The sequence below is a fragment of the Pristis pectinata genome, chromosome 2 (assembly GCF_009764475.1).
Source record: "Pristis pectinata isolate sPriPec2 chromosome 2, sPriPec2.1.pri, whole genome shotgun sequence".
Classification (NCBI taxonomy): domain Eukaryota; kingdom Metazoa; phylum Chordata; class Chondrichthyes; order Rhinopristiformes; family Pristidae; genus Pristis; species Pristis pectinata.
In genome coordinates this window covers 53,672,553-53,696,771 of record NC_067406.1, presented here as the reverse complement: position 1 = coordinate 53,696,771, position 24,219 = coordinate 53,672,553, and the positions used below count along the sequence as shown (strand labels likewise).

Genomic DNA, 24,219 nt, shown 5'->3' with positions numbered 1-24,219 from the left:
GATCAGTCATGAGACAAGAGACTGCAGATGCTGAAATCTAGAGTAAAAAAAACAAACTGCTGCAGGAACTCCCTGCGTCAAGCAGCTTCTTCTCGGGGGGGGAATAAACAGGGGAGAAAATGTCGACATTTCAGGTTGAAACCCTGCATCAGGACAGATCAGCAGATCAGTCATGATCTTGTTCAATGGCCAATGGCTGAGCAGGCTCAAGGGGCACGTTTGTATGTTCTTTCAGCCACCAGAACCACCAACTGTGTCATTCACTGTCTTCTGGTCTCTCATCACAGATATTACCAGCATTTTCCCCTCTCTGTCACTCCCGCCTTTTCTTTTCTATTTGCTTTATCTCTAAATTTTTCCAGTTCTGATGCACGGTCATCAGCCTGAAATGTTAACTTTTTCTTCTAAAAGTTTGTTGTTACCCCTCTCCACTGATGCTGCCTGACCTGCTGAGTATTTTAATTGTTTTGACTTTTTTTAAAATATATATTTCAGATTTTCAGCTTCTCTGGCTTTTGTTACAGGAGACCTCCACGTTACACGCAGGGTTGCGTTTCTAGAAAACAGTCCATATCGCGATCATCTGTGAATGGGTCAAGAAATGCAAGTTGAAAAAAAAGCTGCATTTATTTACTTTTCTCCCCCCCACATAAATCCTGTGAGAGTGAATTTTCTTCTATATCTCAAATTTCTGGGTCACGATTTATGAATTCTGTAAGGGTGGATTTCCATAACCCAAATAGGGGTCGCCTGCAATTTCATATTTCCAGTTTCTGCAGTTTTTTTATTTAAAATTTGCAGCTTCTGAATGTTTTTCTTAAATGAGATACTGTAAATTATTTTATTGTTGTTGAAAAAGCTTTTTATTTGAAAAAACAAATTGTTTAATATACAGTAATTTGCTGAAAACAATATTTCCAAGTATTGTTATTCAAATTTTGCATAAAAATTGACACCTTTTATTAATGAATTTGCAGATGGCTGTATAATATAAATAAGCTTAATTGTAGAATACACCTTAACATCTAAATTTTGGAAAAAAATATGGTACTTGCTTACAGCAGAAGACAAAGGGAAAACATTCCAATGAACACCCAGTGGCCTAAGCCTGAAGCTCCAGGCAGATTAAATCCCATAAACATTATTTTGACAAGAACTCTGAAAGCATAATAGAACCTTCCAATAGTAATAAATAAATAGCTTTTTCAGGAGTACCATTTCAGCAACCATCCAAACATAATTTACTGCAGCGTAATGAAAACACAAATTTATGGACGGGCAAATGTACCTCCTTTCCTTTTGTATCTCCATTTTCAATCCATTCCACAGTAGCACTTTCATTATCATCATTTAACGATGTCACCATTGCCTCGTGTATCCGTCCTGGAAGATTACAAGTCACACAAAAAATACTCAAGATTTCAAAATATTTAATGCAAAATTTCCTATCACAATCCACCTGTTGATCAATCACGCTGATCAGGAATGTTTCAAATTCAAACCCCAACATTGCTGAGCTTCTACATTTCTATGCTAAGCTACTGAATTTCCATTAGTGTGATGATGGAGAGAAAATGTGCATGAACAGAACCAAGTTCAACTGGGATGCCAGATTTCAAACAAGTAATCTATTAATAACCTGTTAAGTTACTTTAATAAGTAGGGATCATTTTAATAAAAAGGGATTTTTATCCTTTTATATAGAATATATAGGAACAGGGTAAATGGGTGCTTGGTCAGTGCGGATTGGGTGAACAAAAAGGATCCATTTCCATTCTGTATATCTCTACAATTCTGGTACTTCATTAAGAATCAATTTCCAAAGGGATGGGGTAAGAATTAATAAGTTGAATTTTAAAATGTGCATATTTGACGATACAATGCTCTGACATATGTGTTTTCATTTTGTTGCACTGCTAGTGTAGCACACAAGATGAATTTTTTGATCAGAATCAAGCAGAGTATGAGTCTTTCACTCTAATTGGGTGTGAAATAAAAGCAGGAAATGCTGGAAATACTCAGCAGTTCAAGCCACAACCACAAGGAAAAAAAAGAGTTAATGTTTTTGGGTGATGAGCTTTCAATACAACTGGCAAAAATTGGAATTCAAACAATTGTATGTTGCAGAGAAAGGGAAGAGGGACAGAGAACAAAGAGGGAAATTCTACATTAAAGGAGGCAGGAGCGATTGAATGACATTTGTGGTGGTGGTGCCAGCCAAATGAAGGTGGTAAAGAGATATCCGAATGAGGTGCAAGTAAGTAAAAATGAATGAAAACCTAAAATATCAGGAGAGGGGAAAAACAAGCAAATATGGAGCTTCGGTGGAGCTGGACTGGCAGATTTTCCAGACTACTGAATATTACTCATGGTTATACACCAAAATACTTTTATTTCACTTTTCTTTAAGATATTACATAGTAGTATAATGAACTTTCTAATAAACCCAATATTTAGATGGAGCATGGGAAGGAGGACCCCACCAAATTTAAAAGGAAGGACAGGATACAGGGCCCCAGTGAGCCAGCTGCTGCACCCTCGGGATTACTGAATAATGGGATTGTGGATTATAGTCATTTTACTGTACCAGACAGGTGACATACAAAATTGGAATAGGCAATTACCTGAAATTGCTAAATTCAGTTAAAGACAATACTATTCCTTCACCTTATATCAGTGGTTTATCGAACAGTGTAGAAAGCCAAAAAAAGGTCCGAGTGGGACTAGAATGAAGAATTAATTTAACAAGGAACTGGAAGCTCAGGATTATCCTTGCTGATTGAATAGAAGCATTTGACAAAGCAGTCACCCAATATGCATTTGGTTTTCCTACTGTAGAGATATGTTGTTACTATAATTGGCAAGGTAGTATTCACTGCCCTTAAGAGGATGGTAAGCTATCTTCGTGAACAGTTGTAGTTCATGCAACAAAAGTACTTCTTCTAAATAGCAAGTTCCAGGACTTAGACCCAATGTTAACAAAGGGCCACTAATATACTTCCAGGTCAATATATTGTGGGTTTTAGTATACAATATCAAAATGAATGTTCAGCCATAAGTGGAATCAATGTCAAATGAATTGCAGCTTCACAGGTGTCCACAGCATATTGTTGACTTTAAGGTACATCATGCTCCTGCAGAGGAACAAGAGGATTTCCCCACCCCTCCCACCCACAACTAAAGCCAAGTAAGAATGTCATTCTAGGCTAATATAGTACAATACATTTTTACAAACCCATCTCCTATCAAGCACATCATCAATTCATTTCCACACAGGCTTGTATGTGTTGAACCCAGTTAAAATGAAAGTTGAATAGTTTCTTAAAACTTACTCTCAACATTGCCCCAATTCAAAGAACACTACATCTCATCATTTGTACCATGTAGAATCGTGCATAAAATTAAACATGCAAGGTGATTATGAATATACTCAATACGAACATTGAGCTTTTCCATTACAGCAACACACATAAAAAGTGCTGGAGAAACTCAGCAGGTGAGTTCCTCTAGCATTTTTTGCGTGTGTTGCTCCAGATTCCAGCATCTGCAGAATCTCTTGCGTCTCTGAACTTTTCAATTAATGTTATATAACATGATGCTCTTTCCATCAAGTCAAGGAACTAACCTTGATTCAATGAGGTGTGCAAAAAGGAATAAAAGTAGGTGCACTAAAAATGAAACAGAGGAAACTACAGTATAACTAGAGCAAAGTGGGCAATAAGTAGGCAGAGATCAATGATCCCACAACCAACAGATCAGATGAAAGTTCTGCAGTCCTGCTGCAATCAGTCATGAAAGATAATGGATAAATAAAACAGCCAGCAAACGATGGTTCCAAGAATATCAAATTCTTAAACAATGGTGGAGGTCTGCAGTGACAAAAGCAAGACTGAAGCATTAAAACTGACTACTAGACACACTATCCAGATGATCCACATCAGTTTCCTCCCAATGTCCCCACCATCACAGAAGCCAGATGTTAGACATTTTGATTCACTATAAATGGTTCCCACCTGCTTCAAAAGGGCATCAATCATACAGGTGCCCAAGAAGAGCAGGGCGAGCTGCCTCATTGACTATCGTCCAGTAGCACTCACATCTACTATGATTAAGTGCTTTAAGAAGTTACTCATGGCTAGAGTTAACTCCTGCCTGAGCAAGGACCTGGACCTGCTGCCATTTGCCTACCACAACAGGTCTACAGTGGACACAATCTCACTGGCTCTCCACTCAGCTTTGGAGCACCGAGACAACAGTAAAACATACGTCAGGCTGCTGTTTGTCAATTACAGCTCGGCATTCAACACCATTCCCTCAATACTAATCAACAAGCTTCAAAACCTGGGCCTCTGTACCTCCCTCTGCAATTGGATCCTCAACTTCCTTATTGGGAGACCACAGTCAGTGCAGATCAGTAGTAACATCTCCTCCTCGGTGACGATCAACACAAGCGCACCTCATGGATATGTGCTTAGCCCACTGCTCTACTCTCTCTACACTCATGACTGTGTGGCTAGGCACAGCTCAAACGCCATCTATAAATTCACTGATGACATCACTGTTGTTGGCAGAATCTCAGATGGTGATGAGGAGGCATACAGGAGTGAGATGGATCGGCTGGTTGTGTCACAACAACCACCTCGCACTCAATGTCAGCAAGACCAAGGAATTGATTGTGGATTTCGGGAAGGGGAGGTCGGGAGAACACACGCCAATATTCATTGAGGGGTCATTGGTGGAAAGGGTGAGCAGCTTCAAGTTCCTGGACATCAACATCTCAGAGAATCTATCTTGGGCTGAACACATTGATGCAATCACAAAAACGGCACTCCAGTAGCTCTACTTCATTAGGAGCTTGAGGAGATTTGGTACGTCACCAAAGACTCTGGCAAATTTCTACAGATGTACGGTGGAGAGAATTCTGACAAGTTGCATCACCACCTGATATGAAGGCTCCAATGCGCAGGATCGAAAGAGGCTGCAGAGGGTTGTAGACTCAGCCATCACGGGCACAACCCACCCAGTCATTGAAGACATCTTCAAGAGGTGGTGCCATCCATCATTAAGGACTGTCACCATTCAGGACATGCCCGCTTCACATTACTACCATCAGGGAGGAGGTACAGGAGCCTGAAGACCCACACTCAACATTTCAGGAACAGCTTCTTCTCCTCCGCCATCAGATTTCTGAATGGTCCGTGAACCCATCAACACTACCTCATTATTCTTTTGTACGATTTAGTTTTATAACTTATAGTAATTTTTATATCTTGCACTGTACTGCTGCCGCAAAACAACAAATTTCATGACATGTCAGTGATAATAAACCTGATTTTGATAGTAAACTATAGCTAAGAGCACAAATACAGCAAAGGTTAAAGGACCTGAAGCACTCTGGTTTTGATCTGAAGACCTATATGTTCCAGAACTAGCTGCACCTCCAACCTAACTAGAGCAATGGCTTGTACCCAATCATAGGAAATTGTGAATGCATGTCTTGTACATAAAAAAACAGGTCAAATCCAAACCTACTAATGACACCCTTGCCTTCTCCTAATCATCAACATTGGAAGGCGATGTCAATAGTGCTATGAAGTGACACTTTACCGACAACTTACTGACTGATACTCCAAGATGATTTTGCTCCAAACTTTGTTCGTCTTGGCCCAATTAAAGATGAAGTAGCTGAATCCTTAAGGAAAGCATCTCTAACATGGCAGCATCTAACTAAACATGATATCAAGATTGTTGGTGAAACTAAAGTCAAGGGATCCAAGCCGAAAATTTTCCAGACAAAGGAATCTGTTCAAGTTCGATTCTGGGTAACCATCTCACCCCAAGAATATTAATGCAAGAATTTCTCAGGACAGCACAGCAGAACCAACTATCTATAGCTGTTTCATCAAGGACCCTCTATCCAAAGTGACAAATGTGGGTGTATTTACTGAGTACTGTACAGCATAGGGTTCCATTCACTACTCCTTAGATAATGAAGCAGCTCATGCCTCAATGCACCAAGATGCGGACAACATTCAGGCATTGGCTGAGTGAAGATGCATTATGCCACACAAAGGCCAGATAATGGCTAGCTAGCTCCTGGAAGAGAAAATCTACCATTTACCCATAGCATTATTATTGTTGGCTCTTACACCTCAGCACTGATCTTACTTGACTCCTAAAGGTGGCTAAAAGATCAGGTCAAAAGGTTAGACATCCTACAACCAGTGGACATCTAACCTTTAGACCTCAATGCCTTCTATCCTCAAGGCCTTTCCAGCATCTCCAAGACACAAAGAAAGAGTAGGATGGAATGCCCTCTACATTTCTACATGATTGCAACTCCAACAACATTAAAGCAGCTTGCCAGTTAAAACCTTCTTGATTAACAGCGCATCACCTTAAACATTCAAGTTCATCACGGAAACAGTAGTTGCAGTGCATGCTATTAACAAAATGTACTGGACTAATTCACTAAGGCATCTTTGATGGTACATCAGCAATCCAGGATGTCTCTGATCGGATCAACAGCATTCTTGAGCTGGAGGGAAAGCAGCCAGAAGTCGTGGTTCATGTTGGTACCAATGACATAGGTAGAAAGAGGGATGAGGTCCTGAAAAATGAGTTTAGGGAGCTAGGCAGAAGGCTGAAAGACAGGACCGAATAGGTAGTAATCTCAGGATTACTGCCTGTGCCACGCGACAGTGAGTATATAAATAGAATGAGGTGGAGGATAAATGCATGGCTGAGGAATTGAAGCAGGGGGCAGGGATTCAGATTTCTGGATCATTGGGACCTCTCTTGGAACAGGTGTGACCTGTACAAAAAGGACGGGTTGCACTTGAATCCCAGGGGAACCAATATGCTGGCGGGGAGGTTTGCTAAGGCTACTGGGGAGAATTTAAACTAGAATTGTTGGGGGAGTGGGAACCAAACTGAAGGGACTGGGGAAGAGGTGGTTGGCTCTCAAATAGAGAAGGCTTGTAGACAGTGCGAGAGGGAGGATGGGCAGGTGATAGAGAAGGGACGTGCTCAGACCGACGGTTTGAGATGTGTCTATTTTAACGCAAGGAGTATTGTGAACAAAGCAGATGAGCTTGGAGCATCAATCAGTACTTGGGGCTATGATGTGGTGGCCATTAGAGAGACTTGGATGGCTCAGGGACAGGAATAGTTGCTTCAAGTGCCAGGTTTTAGATGTTTCAGAAAGGACAGGGAGGCAGGTAAAAGAGGTGGGGGAGCGGCACTGTTGATCAGAGATAGTGTCACGGCTGCAGAAAAGGTGAACGTCATGGAGGGATTGTCTACGGAGTGTCTGTGGGTGGAGGTTAGGAACAGGAAGGGGTCTATAACTTTACTGGGTGTTTTTTTTTTAAATAGGCCTCTCAATAGTAACAGGGATATCGAGGAGCAGAGAGGGAAGCAGATCCTGGAAAGGTGCGATAATAACAGTTGTCGTGATGGGAGATTTTAATTTTCCAAATATCGATTGGCATCTCCCTAGAGCAAGGGGTTTAGATGGGGTGGTGGTTTGTTAGGTGTGTTCAGGAAGGTTTCTTGACACAATATGTAGATAAGCCTACAAGAGGAGAGACTGTACTTAATTTAGTATTGGGAAATGAACCTGGTCATGTGTCAGATCTCTCAGTGGAAGAGCATTTTGGAGATAGTGACACTATCTCCTTTACAACAGCATTGGAGAGAGAGAGGAACAGACAACTTAGAAAAGCATTCAATTGGAGTAAGGGGAATTAAGAGGCTCTCAGGCAGGAAATTGGAAGCTTAAACTGGGAACAGATGTTCTCAGGGAAAAGTACAGATGAAATGTGGCAAATGTTCAAGGGATATTTGTGTGGAACATACCTATGCAGAACTCCAATGAGACAGAGAAATTATGATAGGGTACAGGAACCGTGGCGTACAAAGGCTGTAATAAATCTAGTCAAAAGAAAAGCTTACAAAAGGTTCAGAGAGCTAGGTAATATCAGAGATCTGGAAGATTATAAGGCTAACAGGAAGGAGCTGAAGGAGGAAATTAGGAGAGCCAGAAAGGGCCATGAGAAGGCCTTGGCGGGCAGGATTAAGGAAAACCCCAAGGCATTCTACGTATGTAAAGAGTAAGAGGATAAGAATGTAAAAGAACAGGACCTATCAAGTGTAACAGTGGGAAAGTGTGTATGGATCCAGTGGAAATAGCAGAGGTACGTAATGAATACTTTACTTCAGTACTCACTATGGAAAAGGATCCTGGTGATTCTAGTGATGACTTGCATCAGACTGAAAAGCTTGAGCGTGTAGATATTAAGAAAGAGGATGTGCTGGAGCTTTTGGAATAACATCAACTTGGATAAGTCGCCGGGACCGGAAGAGATGTACCCCAGGCTGCTGTGAGAGGCAAGGGAGGAGATTACTGAGCCTCTGGCGATAATCTTTGCATCATCAATGGGGATGGGAGAGGTTCCGGAGGATTGGAGGGTTGCGCATGTTGTTCCTTGATTCAAGAAAGGGAGTAGAGATAGTCCAGGAAATTATAGACCAGTGAGTCTTACCTCAGTGGTTGGTAAGTTGATGGAGAAGATCCTGAGAGGCAGGATTTATGAACATTTGGAGAGGTATAATATGATTAGCAATAGTCAGCATGGCTTATTAAGGAGGCATGGGATCCAAGGGGACATTGCTTTGTGGATCCAGAACTGGTTTGCCCACAGAAGGCAAAGAGTGGTTGTTGACGGGTCATATCCTGCATGGAGGTCGGTGACCAGTGGTGTGCCTCAGGGATATGTTCTGGGACCCTTACTCTTCATGATTTTTATAAATGACCTGGATGAGGAAGTGCAGGGATGGGTTAGTAAGTTTGCTGATGACACAAAGGTTGGAGGTATTGTGGATAGTGAGGACAGTCAGAGGTTACAGCGGGACATAGATAGGATGCAAAATTGGGCTGAGAAGTGGCAGATGCAGTTCAACCCAGATAAGTGTGAAGTGGTTCATTCTGGTAGGTCAAATATGATGGCAGAATATAGTATTACTGGTAAGACTCTTGGCAGTGTGGAGAATCAGAGAGATCTTGGGGTCCGAATCCATAGAAAGCTCAAAGCAGCTACACAGCTTGACTCTGTGGTTAAGGCGGCATACGGTGTATTGTCCTTCATCAATCGTGGAGCCGAGAGGTAATGTTGCAGCTATATTGGACCATAGTCAGACCCCACTTGGAGTACTGTGCTCAGTTCTGGTCATCTCACTAAAGGAAAGATGTGGAAGCCATAGAAAGGGTGCAGAAGAGATTTACAAGGATGTTGCCTGGATTGGGGAGCATGCCTTATGAAAACAGGTTGAGTGAACTCGGCCTTTTCTCCTTAAAGCAACAGAGGATGAGAGGTAACCTGATAAAGGTGTACAAGATGATAAGAGGCACTGATTGTGTGGATAGTCAGAGGCTTTTTCCCAGGGCTGAAATGGTTGCCACAAGAGGACACAGGTTTAAGGTGCTGGGGAGTAGGTACAGAGGAGATGTCGGGGTAAGTTTTTTTACTCAGAGAGCGGTGAGTGCGTGGAATCGGCTGCTGGCAATGGTGGTGGAGACAGATACAATAGGGTCATTTAAGAGACTGTTGGATAGGTACATGGAGCTTAGAAAAATAGAGGGCTATGGGTAAGCCTATTAACTTCTAAGGTAGGGACATGTTCAGCACAGCTTTGTGGGCCGAAGGGCCTGTATTGTGCTGTAGGTTTTCTATGTTTCTATTGCATATTATGTACTGCACAAGGTTGATAACTGGATTGCCCACTTGAACTCCAAAAGGGAAGACTAAAAGATATTAGGACTAATCATATGGGAACCGCCAAATGAAAGAAAAAACCCAGGTTAAATTAGTTCTTCATTAACTAGATGGTTCCACATGATTAATCAACAAGTTTATTATTGTTTTATTATGCCATATAACAGACCTTCGTGTAGAGGAAAGGAAAACCTCCAATGATTGAGAACTTTCAGAACCATTGACCCTAAGTAACCTGTTCCACCCATTAGTGCTCTGCATGCTACACTTAGGATGTGCTAACATATTACACATGCACTGCATCGCATAATGTTAATTCTTGCAAGAAATCACCATCTGAACAATTCAACATTACTTTTATATTTTTGTTATGGAATCCATACCATGGATTTACAACTCTCACCAAAATATTAGTCTTGTATGTGTTCCTTCAAGCACACGTCATGTCCTCTGGTTTTACTATTCTGGATAAAGTTAAACTGCACACTATGTTCTACATTATCTCATCCCTTTGAAATCCTTAAAAATAAAATGAACCTTCAGTTTTCCAGTTTACTGAAATTTACTGTATCTCAATTTAATCTCTCCATTATGTCAATCATTGTTTCTTTGTTCCAACGTGAATTTCTTTGGATTGCATTTGCCACCTGTCTGTCCAACTCAATCCTTTTACAGTTTATCCTCATCAGCTTGATGTCATTTGCAAACTTTTAATAGTATTTTAATAAAGGCTGATCTCATTTACTTACTAATTATAACAGAGGAGGCCATTTGACCCATTGGGTCCATGCCAGCTCCCAGCAAGGAAATTCCATCAATCCCATTCCCCTCCTCTTATTCCCCCGTAGCCACGTACCTCATTCTGTCCTATATCCCTATCAACTCATTTTTGATTCTTGGCACTTACCAACAGGAAGGGCAAATTTTAGTGGCCATCTTTAACCTACAAGCACATCCTTGGGATGAAGAGGAACTCAGAGCACATAGGGAGAACATGTCCATACAGACAGCCCAAGATCAGCATCAAACCTGGGTCCCTGGAATTGAGAAGCAGCTGCACTAACTGCCATCCTAGGGCATCAAAGACAACCCCGGAGTCATTCTCAGACAAGAAAAAATTAATACTTGGCTAAGCTACAACCTTTTATTCAGAAGAAGCTGAATACCCTTTGAATGGAGAATTCTATTCCTGCAATCATGTTTTAAAGGATTTTGACACATACTGGTAAGGTAGAGACTCAAATACAGCAGAGAAACAAATCCTTCAATTCACCGAGTCAATGCCAACCATCAAGCACCCATGTCTATACAGTACTGCCCTGACGCATTTTACTCTCTCTGCATTCCCATCAATTCCTGCCTAGATTCTACCACTCATCTATACACTGGGGTAACTTAAAGTAATCAATTAATCCACCAACCTGCATATTCTTGGAACATGGGAGGGAACCAGTGCTCAGAGGAAACAGGCACAGACAGCACCAGAGGTCAGGACTGAACCTGCGTCACTGGAGCTGAGAGGCAGCAACTTGGAGATGGCACGTCACTGAATATCGTAGGTAGGTGTCTCTCTTGGAGAGTCCATTGTTGTGGGAAATAAGAAGTGTCATTCATTGAGTTAACTGGCACAAAAGTGCACTTAATTGAAAAGATGCATCTTCTCCAATTAAGCATCATATGCTGTTATTATATGTTGATTAGTTCTATGCTTGTGCATAAACCAAGTGTTAGCAAAGGGACACAGATCACCTTTAATGCTTAAATTGTAGTTTTGCCACTGTTAAGCTCAAGAACTGCATTGAAAGCCAAGTTGTGCCTACAGTCAAAAATAGCCTAAAAATACATGGGTTAGAGAAGTAGACTATTTGACCCCTTGCGCCCCCAAAATCATTCCATGACCAGGTCTGATTTTTGTTTTAAAACATCAATACCAATTTCCTCCACTTATTTCATTTTCCTTATTATCTAAAAATGCACGAGTCTCTGTACTGAATATCAGTGACTAAGTCTTCAATGCCCTCTTGGGAAGACAATTCTAAAGATTCACTCCCTTTTGGGTAAAGGGATTTCTTCTCATCTCTGTCCTGAATGAACAACCCTTTATTGATATTGACCCCACCCACTGGTCTATGATCTTGTACTCAAATTCTACATGACCAACACACCACTTGCCATTCTCATAACTTGCTGAACCTGCAAGCTAACTTTAATACAAGGACAACCAGATCCTTTTGAACATCAACACCTTTCAATCATTAACCATTTAAGATGGGAAGATAGCACTTGCATGTATAAGTTCTAACCGTCAGAATGAGGTGAATATTGAATTAAATTTAAATAGATTGCTTGAGTATCGCCTATGTAGTGATGTGGCCAAGCAAGGTCTTGAGCAATGCAGCAGTTTTACTGATAACTAGGAGAACCCTGTGTGCAAAACCTTAATTGAAAAGAAGTCAAAGAGACCATTGGCAGTGCTTCCTTCTTTCAGATAGTGGACCTGTAGCCCCATGGGACAAAAAAAAAACTGAAGGAACCAAGTAGGCTGGGCTGCATCTGCAGGAAGAAAGAAATCATTGATGTTTCAGGTCGAGACCCAGCGTCAGGACTGCATGCAAAATGTCGACAATATCTTATGGATGCACACATAAATGTTTGCTGCATGAGATTACGGTTACGAGAGTGCCCTTCCAAAAGCCAACAAACTTAAATTTCCGCACACACGTCTTCTGCAACCATAGTGTTCTGATGGTCGAGGAGAACAATGCTTGGGAGATTGGATGGGCAATAGAGTGGACTGCTTCATTCTGAATAGTGTCAATCAGTTTTATTGGAACTATACTCATCCAGGCAAGTGCAGAATACTCCATTTGACTACAAATATGTCTTGTACAGAGATGGAAAGGCTAGAGTTGAGAGGCAAGCTGCTCATTGCATGATATCCAGTCCCTGATCTGCTCTTCTAATCACAGGTGTGTGGCAGGTTCAATAAGTTCCTGTACAATTGTGAACACTAGGAAATTGACAATGAGACAATGGAGATCAGTGATGGTATTGCTGTTGAATCTCAATAAAGCATTAGAACAGACTCATGCCCAAATGTGTCAACTGTTGTTTCTTGAGGACTTGTGAATGGAACTAAATTTTGTGCAAACACCCCATTTCCCATCTTAAATAAAAAAAAGTCATTGATGAAGCAGATTAAGATGGTTGGGTGAATGGCTCAATGGACTCTTCCCCAGCATCGTGGACCTCCTACATTTGGTCTCCAACAACCACGATTATCTAATTTTGTACAAAGCAGACTTCAACCAGTGGAAGTTTTTCCATTCGATGTCTAGTGACTTCAATTTTGCTTGGACTTCATGATGCCGCACTCAAAAACAGTCAAAGGTTGTCACTCTCACCTATTGGAATTCAACGCTTTAGTCCACATTTAAGATCTGAAGTCAAGCAAAACTAAGGACTAGGTTTGGTAACTACTACTTCAGAGCACTATCAATGGCACTTTGGATCACTTTTCCAATGATTGACAATAAACTGATTTTCCTGTTTTATGTGAACAGTATATGCCCTGGACAAATTTCCACGTTTTTGTGTTGAAACCAGTGCTTTAACTGGACTGTAATAATTTGGCTGGAGGTGCATCTATTCCAGAATACAATTCATCAGTACCACATAGATGTAATATGTTACCCCAAGCTTTGCTGTATCCAGTGCTCTCAGCCATTTCTTGATATCGCATAAAGCAAACCCAAAAGGCTAAAATCTGGCTTCTGTTATGGCAGTGACCTCAGGATGATGAGACTGAGAAAGATCATGCACTTAAACATTAGGGTGAAAATGGTTGTACTCACTCGATGATTCCTTCATCACCAAGGTAAGAAATGGATATGGGGATGTTCTTGGAGGCTTTTTCACTCATTATCTCTTTAATCATCCACTACTGTAAATGACTGGATGTAGCAGGATTACAGAACTTTGATTTGATCCATTATGATATCATTTGGCTGTACATAAGATTTTGCTATATGAAATTTTGTATGGTAGCCTCACCAGGGTGGTTACTCAATTTTAGATACACATGGTGTTTTCTTGGCTTGATCTTCCACACTTCACTTTGAATCAGGATTGAACCTCAGGTTTTGCTAATAAGTTGGAGTGAAGAAGGTGCCAAAAGCTGTTGCAATACAATTCTGCTGCAGTTGACGTTTAACATTCAGGTGGTCAATGATATGGCTTTATGGCACTTAATCTTCAAGTGTGCCTACTTGATTCATCTTTGGTTCCCTATGTAGAATTATCCTCCCGACCTCCACTTGGTCAATAGGAAAAGGAGTACAGTTGTGGATAACTAGACAAGGATCATGCACTGAGCTGCTCTGCATTACATCAAGAGGACTACAGAATCTGTTGAAAGAGAAGTGGCTGAGTTGAAGGAAGTTTACAATTCAAGAAAGCTGTAGAATGATAAACCTTCCCATGGCTGAAGTATCCAAAGACAAATGGCATATGGAGCCTAATGGCTTCTGCCTACATGACAATAACTAAGAAATACGATGTCAATGGTCAGTCAAAATCTAGATAACCAATGAGCACCGACTCCCCAAGGAACAATCATACACACAGCAACCATCAACTAAGTAGTGAATCTGTGAGTAGAGCAGCTTCAATGATAATAGTGGTGACAGTATTCATAGATGCAACTCGCGAAAGAATAAAGTTATTTCTCTATAGGATCCTAGTTGTCTATCTTGTCGTGACTTTGTTTCTTGACCTTGTTTGATTGTAATGGTAGAGTGGAGGGATATGCCAGGCCATAAAATTACAGCTTGTGTGGGGAAAAAATTTGCCACTGATGAACTCAATAGTTCATGGATGCCCAGTTTTAAGCTGCTGGATATATTCAAATTCTACCCCAATAGCACATGGTGAAGGATTTCCATGGTGTGAAGATAAAATTTTCTGTGCGGCAGTCACTTCTACCAATGCTTTTACAGACAGATGCATCTGAAACAGATAAACTGATGAGAATGAAGTCAAGTAGGTTCCCCACCCCCCCCACCCCCCCATTCTATTAGTTCACTTACCACCTGTCACAGACTCAGGATTCCACCAGCTTGGTCACTGTTGTTGTGATCAAGCCACTCTAGGCACTGGACATTGAGGTCTCACACTCAGAGTACATTCTGTGCCCTTCCAACTCTCAGGTGCTTTGCCCCAAAGTTGTTCCACATGGAGTACTGAATTATCAGCTGAGGGAAGGCACCAGATGGAATCAGCATTAAGTTCATTTGCCCATGTTTGACCTGAAACCAAGAGACTTCATGAGGTTCAAAGTCAATGTTTACAGCTCTCAGGGACATTCAACAAAGAACTGTATACTACAGGCGACTCCGCATTACAGCAGTTCAGGTAATGGAAATTTGCTCTTATGGAATTCACAAATCACTACCCAAAAATATTGGATACATTTAAAAGAGTGAAATTTTATTCTGTATGTGGAAAAAAAGTAAATAAAGCAATTTTTTTCAACCTACATTTCTTGATGACAGATGACACAGCTTCATGTTATGGAAAAAAATCATGACACATAAATTTTCTAGGAACACAACCCCCTTCCCCCCTATGATGCAGGTGTCGCCTGTACTCCCCACCAACTCTAGTAAGCCTGCACTGCCAGTGTAATTGAACATAGTCAGGGACATTGGCTGAAAAGATACAATTCTGCATTTAGGATTATATCAACCCACTCCTTGCCTAGCCAGTGAGGCAATGCTGCCAATTTTGCTGTGTTGGGAACAATTCTGCAATTTGAATTCAGAGTATTGGATTCTGGTGGGTTGTCTGGTTTTATTCTTGTGTTTCAACATAACAGTTTCGCAGATAAATGGGAAGCTTCAATTTATTAATCATAAAAGCAGGAATCAATTTTTATGATGAGGATTTGTTTATAACATGGCAAGTCCAAATAGAATGGTGGAAATAAATTTTTTTTAAAGCTTTTGAAAAGACAAATTTGACAGATAATTGAAAAACTTAATTCTGCCCAGATTCTGCTGAAATTCTGTTTCCCATTAGCTCCTTTCTCATCATTTCCAGTGAGCCCCCAAAACACATCAAAAAAACTCTGGTTCCAAATCAGTTTAATAAGCCTTTTCTTTGCCAATCTTTGTGCATTTCAAACCTGCATCTAAAATATGCAATCTTGAACTTTTGTTCTAAAATTATACACATCAAAATGTAGCTTCCCTCAGACTCTAAACAACAGCTTGTATTTATGAAGTGTTGTACGTATCATTTAAAAGCTCCAAAAGACATATCCCTTTATCTTTTCTCAGTATGGGACACAGCTATCAGTTGCATTGGGCCTATTCAATGGAGCTTCCTTCCTAAAGGTCCTAGATGTCTCTCATTCCTAGTACCGAAAGCTCTCACTTCAACATTGGATATGTAACCAAAAACACTTCCACTACTTCGCAAAAGCCTCTAGGCCAACGTGAGCTACCTTTGGATATTTTCAATTGAGCAAAAAACACAATTTAAATTTTGCACTTACACTGGGTTACCAATTTAAGCCATAGATAAGAAATACATTGAGATATTAATCTAGATTAAAACAGAATGTTAATTTTAAGCAACTAATTGAAACTTCAGAATGGTCTACAATGGGAAAAGATATGCAATATTTGTATGTTGCAGAAGCAGAAAAATCTATTCAAATTTCAGAATTTAAATTTAAGCTAGAAAATGGGAATCTGAAATTACATTTTTAATATCAATATTGAAAACAAGATTGTTACCACCCTAACTCTCAAGTCCATGCAGAGCAACCAGGTCAGGGAACCAAAAATATTTTAAAAACTGAATTCATTAAATACCACTGAAATGTAATTTAAATTATAGCTGGGATTAATATACACATATTTTCTCTGCCCGCTCAAGAGTCTGTGCATGTTGAATGAATAGAGCACTTTATCAAGCCTTGTTCAAGTGTGCAGTATCCTTAGGAAGCCCTTAGGGGCCAGGGATGATGTGTCCACTTAGTTATGTGTATTCTGAAGCAGTTAATGAGGGCAATTAGGGATCCACATGCTCTCCCATAGGAGCACAGAAGATACTTGACTGGATGGGTGGGCTGATTGGTATGGGAGGTAACATGCTTCTTCCACCACTTTTGCTGTGCTTCCATACATTCCTGAAAAGATTCACGGTTTCCAGTCCCAATCTGGATGTTTCTTTTCCATTTTGAGTGGTCATGGTCCAGAGATTCCCACAAGTCAGTGAAGACATTACACTTTTTTTTTGAAAGAAGGAAGCTTTAACAGCATCTGCCCCCTGATAATCTCTTGCTGTGATGGAGCTCCAAGCATTGTACTTATTTCAGGAACATGGCATTGGGCATGTGAGTTATGTGGCTCACCCATCGGAGCTAACTGAATACAATTAGAATCCTGATACTAGGATATTGGGTTGGAAGAGTAGGTTAACATTGGTTAATTTATCCTTCCACTGGCAGGATAAATCCTCTTTGGGGTACCTTCACAAGTACTTTTCAAGGTGCCTGTAGATGGCTTGTGTTGCGCAAGCATACAAGAGGCAAAGATCATTGCCGCCTGTTAAGATCAAAGGCTTCATCTCAGGTTGAAATCATGACTTTGCAAACAATCTTTTTTTCTAATGGCCAAAGTTTATATTGGCACAGCGGAGACACTGGTAAATTTCATCATCAATGACCACCTTTGTCAAGAGGTAGAGTCCGAGACATACGGTGGAGACATTGTTGTGCACTGGAGGCAGGTTGGGATCTTTGTTCTGACACAGCCTTTCTTGGCTGAGAACTATGGGCTGGTGAGCTTGACACCATTAGTGGGAAAGTTACTGGAGAGGATTATGAGGGACAGAACCTCCCAGTATTTCGATCGATAAGAACTGATTAGGGATAGCCAGCACAGCTTTGTGCATAGGAAATTGTCTCTCACAAATCCAACTGAGTTTTTTTTTGAAGAGGTAACCAAGAGGACTGATGAGGGCTGGGCAGTGGATGTAATCTATATGGACTTTAGCAAGGCCTTTGACAAGGTTCTGCATGAAAGGCTAGACTGCACGGTTAGATCGCGTGGCATTCAGGGAGAGCTAGCTAAGTGGATACATAATTGGCTTGATAGTAGGAAGCAGACGGAGATGGTGGAAGGTTGCTTTTTGGACTGGAGACCTATGACCGGTGGTGTGCCATAGGGATCAGTGCTGGGCCCACTGTTCTTTGCCATTTATATAGATGATCAGAATGAGGATGTGCAAGGCATGGTTAGTAAGTCTGCAGATGATACTGAAATAGGTGGTATCATAGACAGTGAAGGTGGTTATCAAAATTTACAGTGGATCTTGAACATCCAGGTAAGTGGGCCAAGAAATGGCAAATGGCATTCAATTCAAATAAGTACAAAGTGTTGCATTTTGGAAGTCAAACCAGGGAAGGACTTTCACAGTGAATAGTAGGGCCCTAGGAAGCGATGTATTCCTAGGTTCCTTTGTTCTACAAGTTCACTGTTCCCTGAAAGTGGGGTCACAGTTAGACTGGGTGGTGAATAAAGCATTTGGCATGATGGCCTTCATCAGTAAGTGCATTGAGTATAGGAGTTGGGATGTTATGTTGCAGTTGTACAAGTCATTGGTGAGGCCGCATGTACAGTTTTGGTTACCCTTTTATAGGAAAGACATCATTAAGCGTGAAAGAGTGCATAGAAGATTTACGAGAATGCTGCCAGGACTTGAGGACCTGAACTATAGGGAGAAGTTGGGTGTCGTGGCCCTCTCAAGTGAGTGTCATAGGCTTTAGCAAGGTTTAAAATAAAGGCAATGCATAGTAATTGGTACTGGTATAGGCTTATTATTGTCACATGCATCTACATACAGTGAAAAGCTTTTGTTTGCATGCCACCCAGGCAGATCATGCCACAGACATGTACATCAAGGTAGTAGAAAGAAAAAACAAATGCAGAATATAGTGCTGCAGTTAGAGAAAGTGCAGTGCAGTGTAGGTAGACAAATAAAATAAAAGGGCCACACAAGGTAGATTGGGAGATCAAGAGTTCACCTTTTAGCATACGAGGGGTCCATTCAAGAGCCTTATGACAGTGGGACAGATGTCCTTCAGTCTGGTGGTTCATGCTCTCGCTTTTGTATCTTTTGCCCAATGATACTCCCTGCATTTTTCTTGAAGTTCATATCCACTGTGCATTTTGATGGAGGTAATCCATCCTATGATTTAGGGAGGAGGCAGTTGATAAGACCCTATAGCAGATTCCTGTCAACTTTGCAACAGGATGCATCTCATTTTTTGGTTAGTATGATTATGACTTTTCAGAAGTCTCCTGCACATTCTCCACTTCCTAGCTGTGGAAGACAAGATTGTGAATTTGTACACGAGGTTCCTCTTTGCCTAGCTTAAAACCTTCAGCAGGGATATTCGCTGCTCCAAACAGCATGTTGTTTTCAAGTTAATGTGTGACCTTCTCAACTTCTTGTTGGCTTGGGGTTGCTGACAAAGGATCAGATTGCCAGAGTGTGAGCCAAAGATCCTTGCTTCAAAAAAGCTCAAGCTAAGGACTGTCTCACCAGATGGATTGTTCAGTGCTCCTTCTCGGGGTGCCAGACTGCTTTTCCATTTTTGATGAGCTTGCCTCCATTCTTAGCTCTCAGAGGGATGGACCCTTGGATGTTTAGGGCCACAGGTGGTCTTAACAGTATTTAAGGATCTACACATGTTGTAGTTACCAGTTAGTTACTGGTTCTCCTGTGCTCTTTCCAACCACCAAATATTCTTCGGGACATGGGCTTCTTTTTGCACCTTGAATTTCGAGTGCACGTTCAGCTCTTTCCTTTTTTTCCTTAAGGTATCATGGGCCTTACAATCCAAGAATGGCACTGCATTTGTAGTTAATTAGCTGGATGTTTTCATCAAAACAAAAATTGTGTTTTGTTATACAGGAATCGAGAGTCTCATCACAGGTGCTATTTAAAGTAGATTTTATGGCACTGCAGACACTCTGCAGTTCCTGTTGGTTGATTATCGGATTATCTTTGAAACACTACCTAAGAAGAGCTTTCTTTGCAATGTCTTTCAAATGCTCGCCACTGATGTTCTTTCAATGCTAACACTTATTTTGGAGCCACACAGATGACAATAAGCTACCCATGAGTGTTCTGACCTTCCATACTGAGTAGTGAAATTTGACCGTTCACAATTTCTTTTAATACAGGATGAGTCGTGGAATAACAGCTACCATGTAGCTTGACACATCAAGGTCTTGGTCTAGTGGGAAGATGGTAAAAGATGAATGAAGTCCAGGTTCATTTGCGTGGACATGTGTCTGCACAAACTCACGTCGGTGCATGTATACACATATGGATCCAAGCATATGCCTTTGTCCCACTCCATCTCCTACAGCCCTCTCACTCTCAATTCCACCCCCAAACCCTCCTTAACTTTCTTCATTTACTCCCCAAATCTTCCCATTCTCTCTCACATCCTAACCCTCCATCCACTCCTCCCTTCAATCTTCAAAAACTAGAAACCAAACTAAAGCAACATGGGGGTTACATATCAAAGGATATAAAATTACTTGACCTTCTATAGATGCTCCAGCAAAACTCTTGGCAGTAATTGTATTGTAAGTTCACCATTCTCCCAACTTTTGGATTGTTCTGCTCCAGGGTGACATACAATGGTTTTGAGACAAGTTAAAATGTTTTGAGTTGTATTCTAACTGATTAATGTAATATAGCACAAATTTTAAAAATTAGGTGTTAAGCTTCTTATGATCTGGTCCAAGGTTAGTAGGTGATACAGTGGCAAAACAGTTAGTGCTGTTGCCTCACAGCTCTAGCAACCCAGATTTGATCCCAACCTCAGCTGCTGTCCACAAGGAGTTTTCGTGTTTCTTCCATGACCGTGTGGGTACTCTGCTTTCCTTCCCCCCAACCCACCCCCATCCCAAAAGATATGTTGGTATGTTAACTGGCTCTGGTAAATTACACATTAGTACAAATTTCTAACAAAAAGAATCAAAGGGGAATTGGTGGAAAGTTTGAGAGGGAATAAATTGCAGGGGTACAAGGGAATTGGGGGGGGGGGGGGAAAATGGGTCTGATGGAATTGCTCTGCTGGGAGCCGGCAAGGATCCAGGGAGCCCAATGGTCTCCTTTTGTGCTGTAACAAGTATAAGGTTTGTGGGTTCATGTCTCTAAACAAGAACACAAAGCCTACACTAAGCTATCATGATGTACAATACTCAGGGATTGCTACAGTCAGGGGTCCCATTATTTACATAAATTACTAAAGACCCCAACAGTCCTGAGTGTAAACGATCCCACTGTACTATTTTGAAAATATTGGCTCCACACTGTCCTTATAGATACTTAGCTTTTATCTAGCACTGTCATATTACTGTTTGTGGGACCATGCAAATTGGCTGTCATATCTCCTATATCGCACATTGATAACAGCTGAAGAGTCTTCATTATCTGCAAAGAGTTTGAGATGTCTCAAGGTGGTACGAAACAAACGAAGTTTTCTCCTCAGAGTTAAAACAAACCTTCAGAATTTCAAGTGTCTTCTTTGAAATTTTCTTTCCTCCATACCCAATTTCAGTTCTTTTGGAAGCAAGCTTCTGTAGCACGAAGTGCTCACTCTAGCATGTACCCCTATTTATCAAAGAGCTTTGTTTGATTCCCATCAACAATTTTGTCCTGTAGCACAACAGTTTAAAAATCATTGGCATAAAGCAAAAACTTATTGTGTAGAATAGCAACCTTAGGAACCCATCTTAATAATTTCAGAAGCCAGGTGAGTGACTGCCCTTGACATCAAGACAGCACTTGACCAAGTGTGGCAACAAGGAGCCTTAGTAAAATGCAATTCAGTTGTCATCAATGGAAGAACATTCCAAGGTTACAGTCAGAGCTCATAAAAAGGAAGATGGCTGTGGTTGCTGGAGGTAATCCTCCCAGACTCATGACATAAGAGCAGGAATTCCTCAGAGGAGCACCCTGGCCACAACCACAATCAGCTGTTTCAATGACCTTCCTTCCATCATCAGGACAGATGTGGGGATGTTCCCTGAAGACTAAACAGTGCTCAACTCCATTTACAATTCCTCAGAAAATGAAGCAGTCCAATCTACATGCCGCAAGACCTAGACAGCATTAGGCAGACATTAACAAGTGGCAAGTAAAATTCGTGTCATAATAACTAACCCCAACAAGGTCTAATCACCAATCCTTCACATTTAATGGCAATGTTCATGTGCACAGGAATCTTGTTCTGCTAGTTCACAAGAAGCACAAAGTAAATATATTGGTACAGCAAGCAATTAGAAAGGTAAATACATGGTAGTGTGGCCTATATTACAAAGCATTTGGAACAAAAGAATGTGGAAGTCATTGCAATGGTTCAGGGCAATGGCAAGACCTCACCTGAAAAGAGTGTACACAGTTACTGTCTCTATTCAAGGATGTAAATGCTTTGGAATGGCGCACTAAACATTCACAATTCATGGGACAAACAAAAAGACAGTAAAATACGAGGCCTTTCAGCCCCTTGTGCCTGCTCTGCCATTTAGTAAGATCACAGCTAACTTCAACTCATGCCTCAGCCATCTCATGCCTGAATGGCCAATCCCTTATTTTGAGACCAGATCTAGATGCCCTAGCTTGAGAAATATTATTCCTGCTTAAACTCTGACAGGCTGCATTTTGTTTTACATTTCATCAAAATAAGCTTTCTTCTGAACTCAAGACGGTGTAGGCTAGGTCTGCTTCCTCTCTCACCATATGATAATTTCTCCATCCCAGGAATCAAATCTGGTAAACTTTTGCTGCATTCCTCCCTTCTTTGGGAAGAGAAACCAGAACCATCCACAACATTTCAAATGCAGTCTCATCAAAGTTCTACATAATTAAACAAGACATCTCTACTCTTGAACTCAAATCTTCTTGCAATAAAGGCCAAAATACCATTTGCCTTCCTAATTGCTCATTGTACATGCACATTGACTTACATATACAACAGAAAAAAAATCACCCTAAGCACCAATCACTCACAATTTGAAAAATAAGAAATTTCTATTTTTTTCCACCACAAGAGCCAATGACCTCATTTTTCCACATCCAAAGTCCTCACTCATTCAATTAACCTATCTATACCCACTGAAACCTCTCTGCATTCTCACACACAGCTCTGTAAGATCAGCAACCTTGAATACATTACACTTGATTCTGTCATCCAAATTATTGATATAAATTGGTGTTCCAGCATCAAATCCTATGGCACCCATCTAATTACAGCCTCCCATTATGAAAGTGATCCATTATTACTACACAATTTTCTGTCAATTAACCAATCCTCAATCCACACCAATACACTTCTACCTATAGTGCTGTAATTTTGTTTAATAATCTTTGCATGACACCTCATTGAAGGCTTTCTAAAGGTCCAAATACATCACGTCAACTGGTGTACCCTTATCAATGCTGCTAGATACAGACGGACCTGCGATCACTGGATTCAAAAAGGAAAGGAATCCCACTGAAATGAGGAAAATTTTCAAATGAACAGGTTGAGAGAGATCCTGACAGCTGTTTACTCTTACTACACTGTCTCAAACTAGGGGCACAGTCCAAGAACAGATCTGGACATTTAGGAATAAAATGAAAATAGTTTATTTATTCTGAGGGTCACAAATCTTTGGAATTCTCTATTCCACAAGGCTGTGGATCCTTGTCATTAAGAATTTTAGACACAAGGGGATTTAAAAAATATAGGGATCACGTACAGACTTGAACCTGAGGAACAGAAAATGCCATGTCTTTGTTGACTAGGAGAGCAAGTGTCTGCTTCTGCTTGTTAATATTTTAATATTAAATAAGCTTATATATACGAGTAGCATAGTGGTACAGCTGCTGCCTCACAGCACCAGAAATTCGAGTTCAATCCTGACCTAGGGTGATGTCTATGTGGAGTTTGCATATACTTCCTATATGCATGGGTTTCCTCCCACATCCCAAAGAGGTGTGTATCTGCAAGTTAATTGGCCCCTTTGTGCATGCGAGTGGCAGAATCTGGAGAGTTGATGAGAATGTAGAAGAACATAAAAAGGATTAATGTTGCACTTGTGTAAATGAGTGGTGATGGTGGACATGGACTCAGTGGGCTGAAGGGCCTGTTTCTGTTTTTTGCGTGTATATTTTAGTTTTTTATATATATATATACACATATATATATACATACACACACCCATATATACATACACACACATAGCCAAAGACCCTTTGGGCTTAAATAACATGGTGCCACATACATGGTTTATTTGCCAAGGCTACCATATAAACTTACTCATTATGTAGATACATCCAAATTAACAATTAAAACTAAGAATCACCTTAG

General features: G+C 40.8%; 1 protein-coding gene across 3 annotated transcripts in view; it reads right to left on the bottom strand.

Annotated features, from left to right (window-relative positions):
- Positions 1–24,219, bottom strand: part of kif2a (kinesin family member 2a) — a 95,739-nt gene that overhangs the window by 70,156 nt on the left and 1,364 nt on the right. For 2 of the 3 annotated variants that reach the window (XM_052010439.1, XM_052010437.1), the window contains exon 2: positions 1,289–1,383. In XM_052010439.1, the coding sequence (XP_051866399.1) occupies positions 1,289–1,383 (95 nt within the window). Of the gene's footprint in view, positions 1–1,288; positions 1,384–14,863; positions 15,083–24,219 lie in introns of all 3 variants that reach the window. The other variant, XM_052010438.1, reaches the window with a different exon arrangement.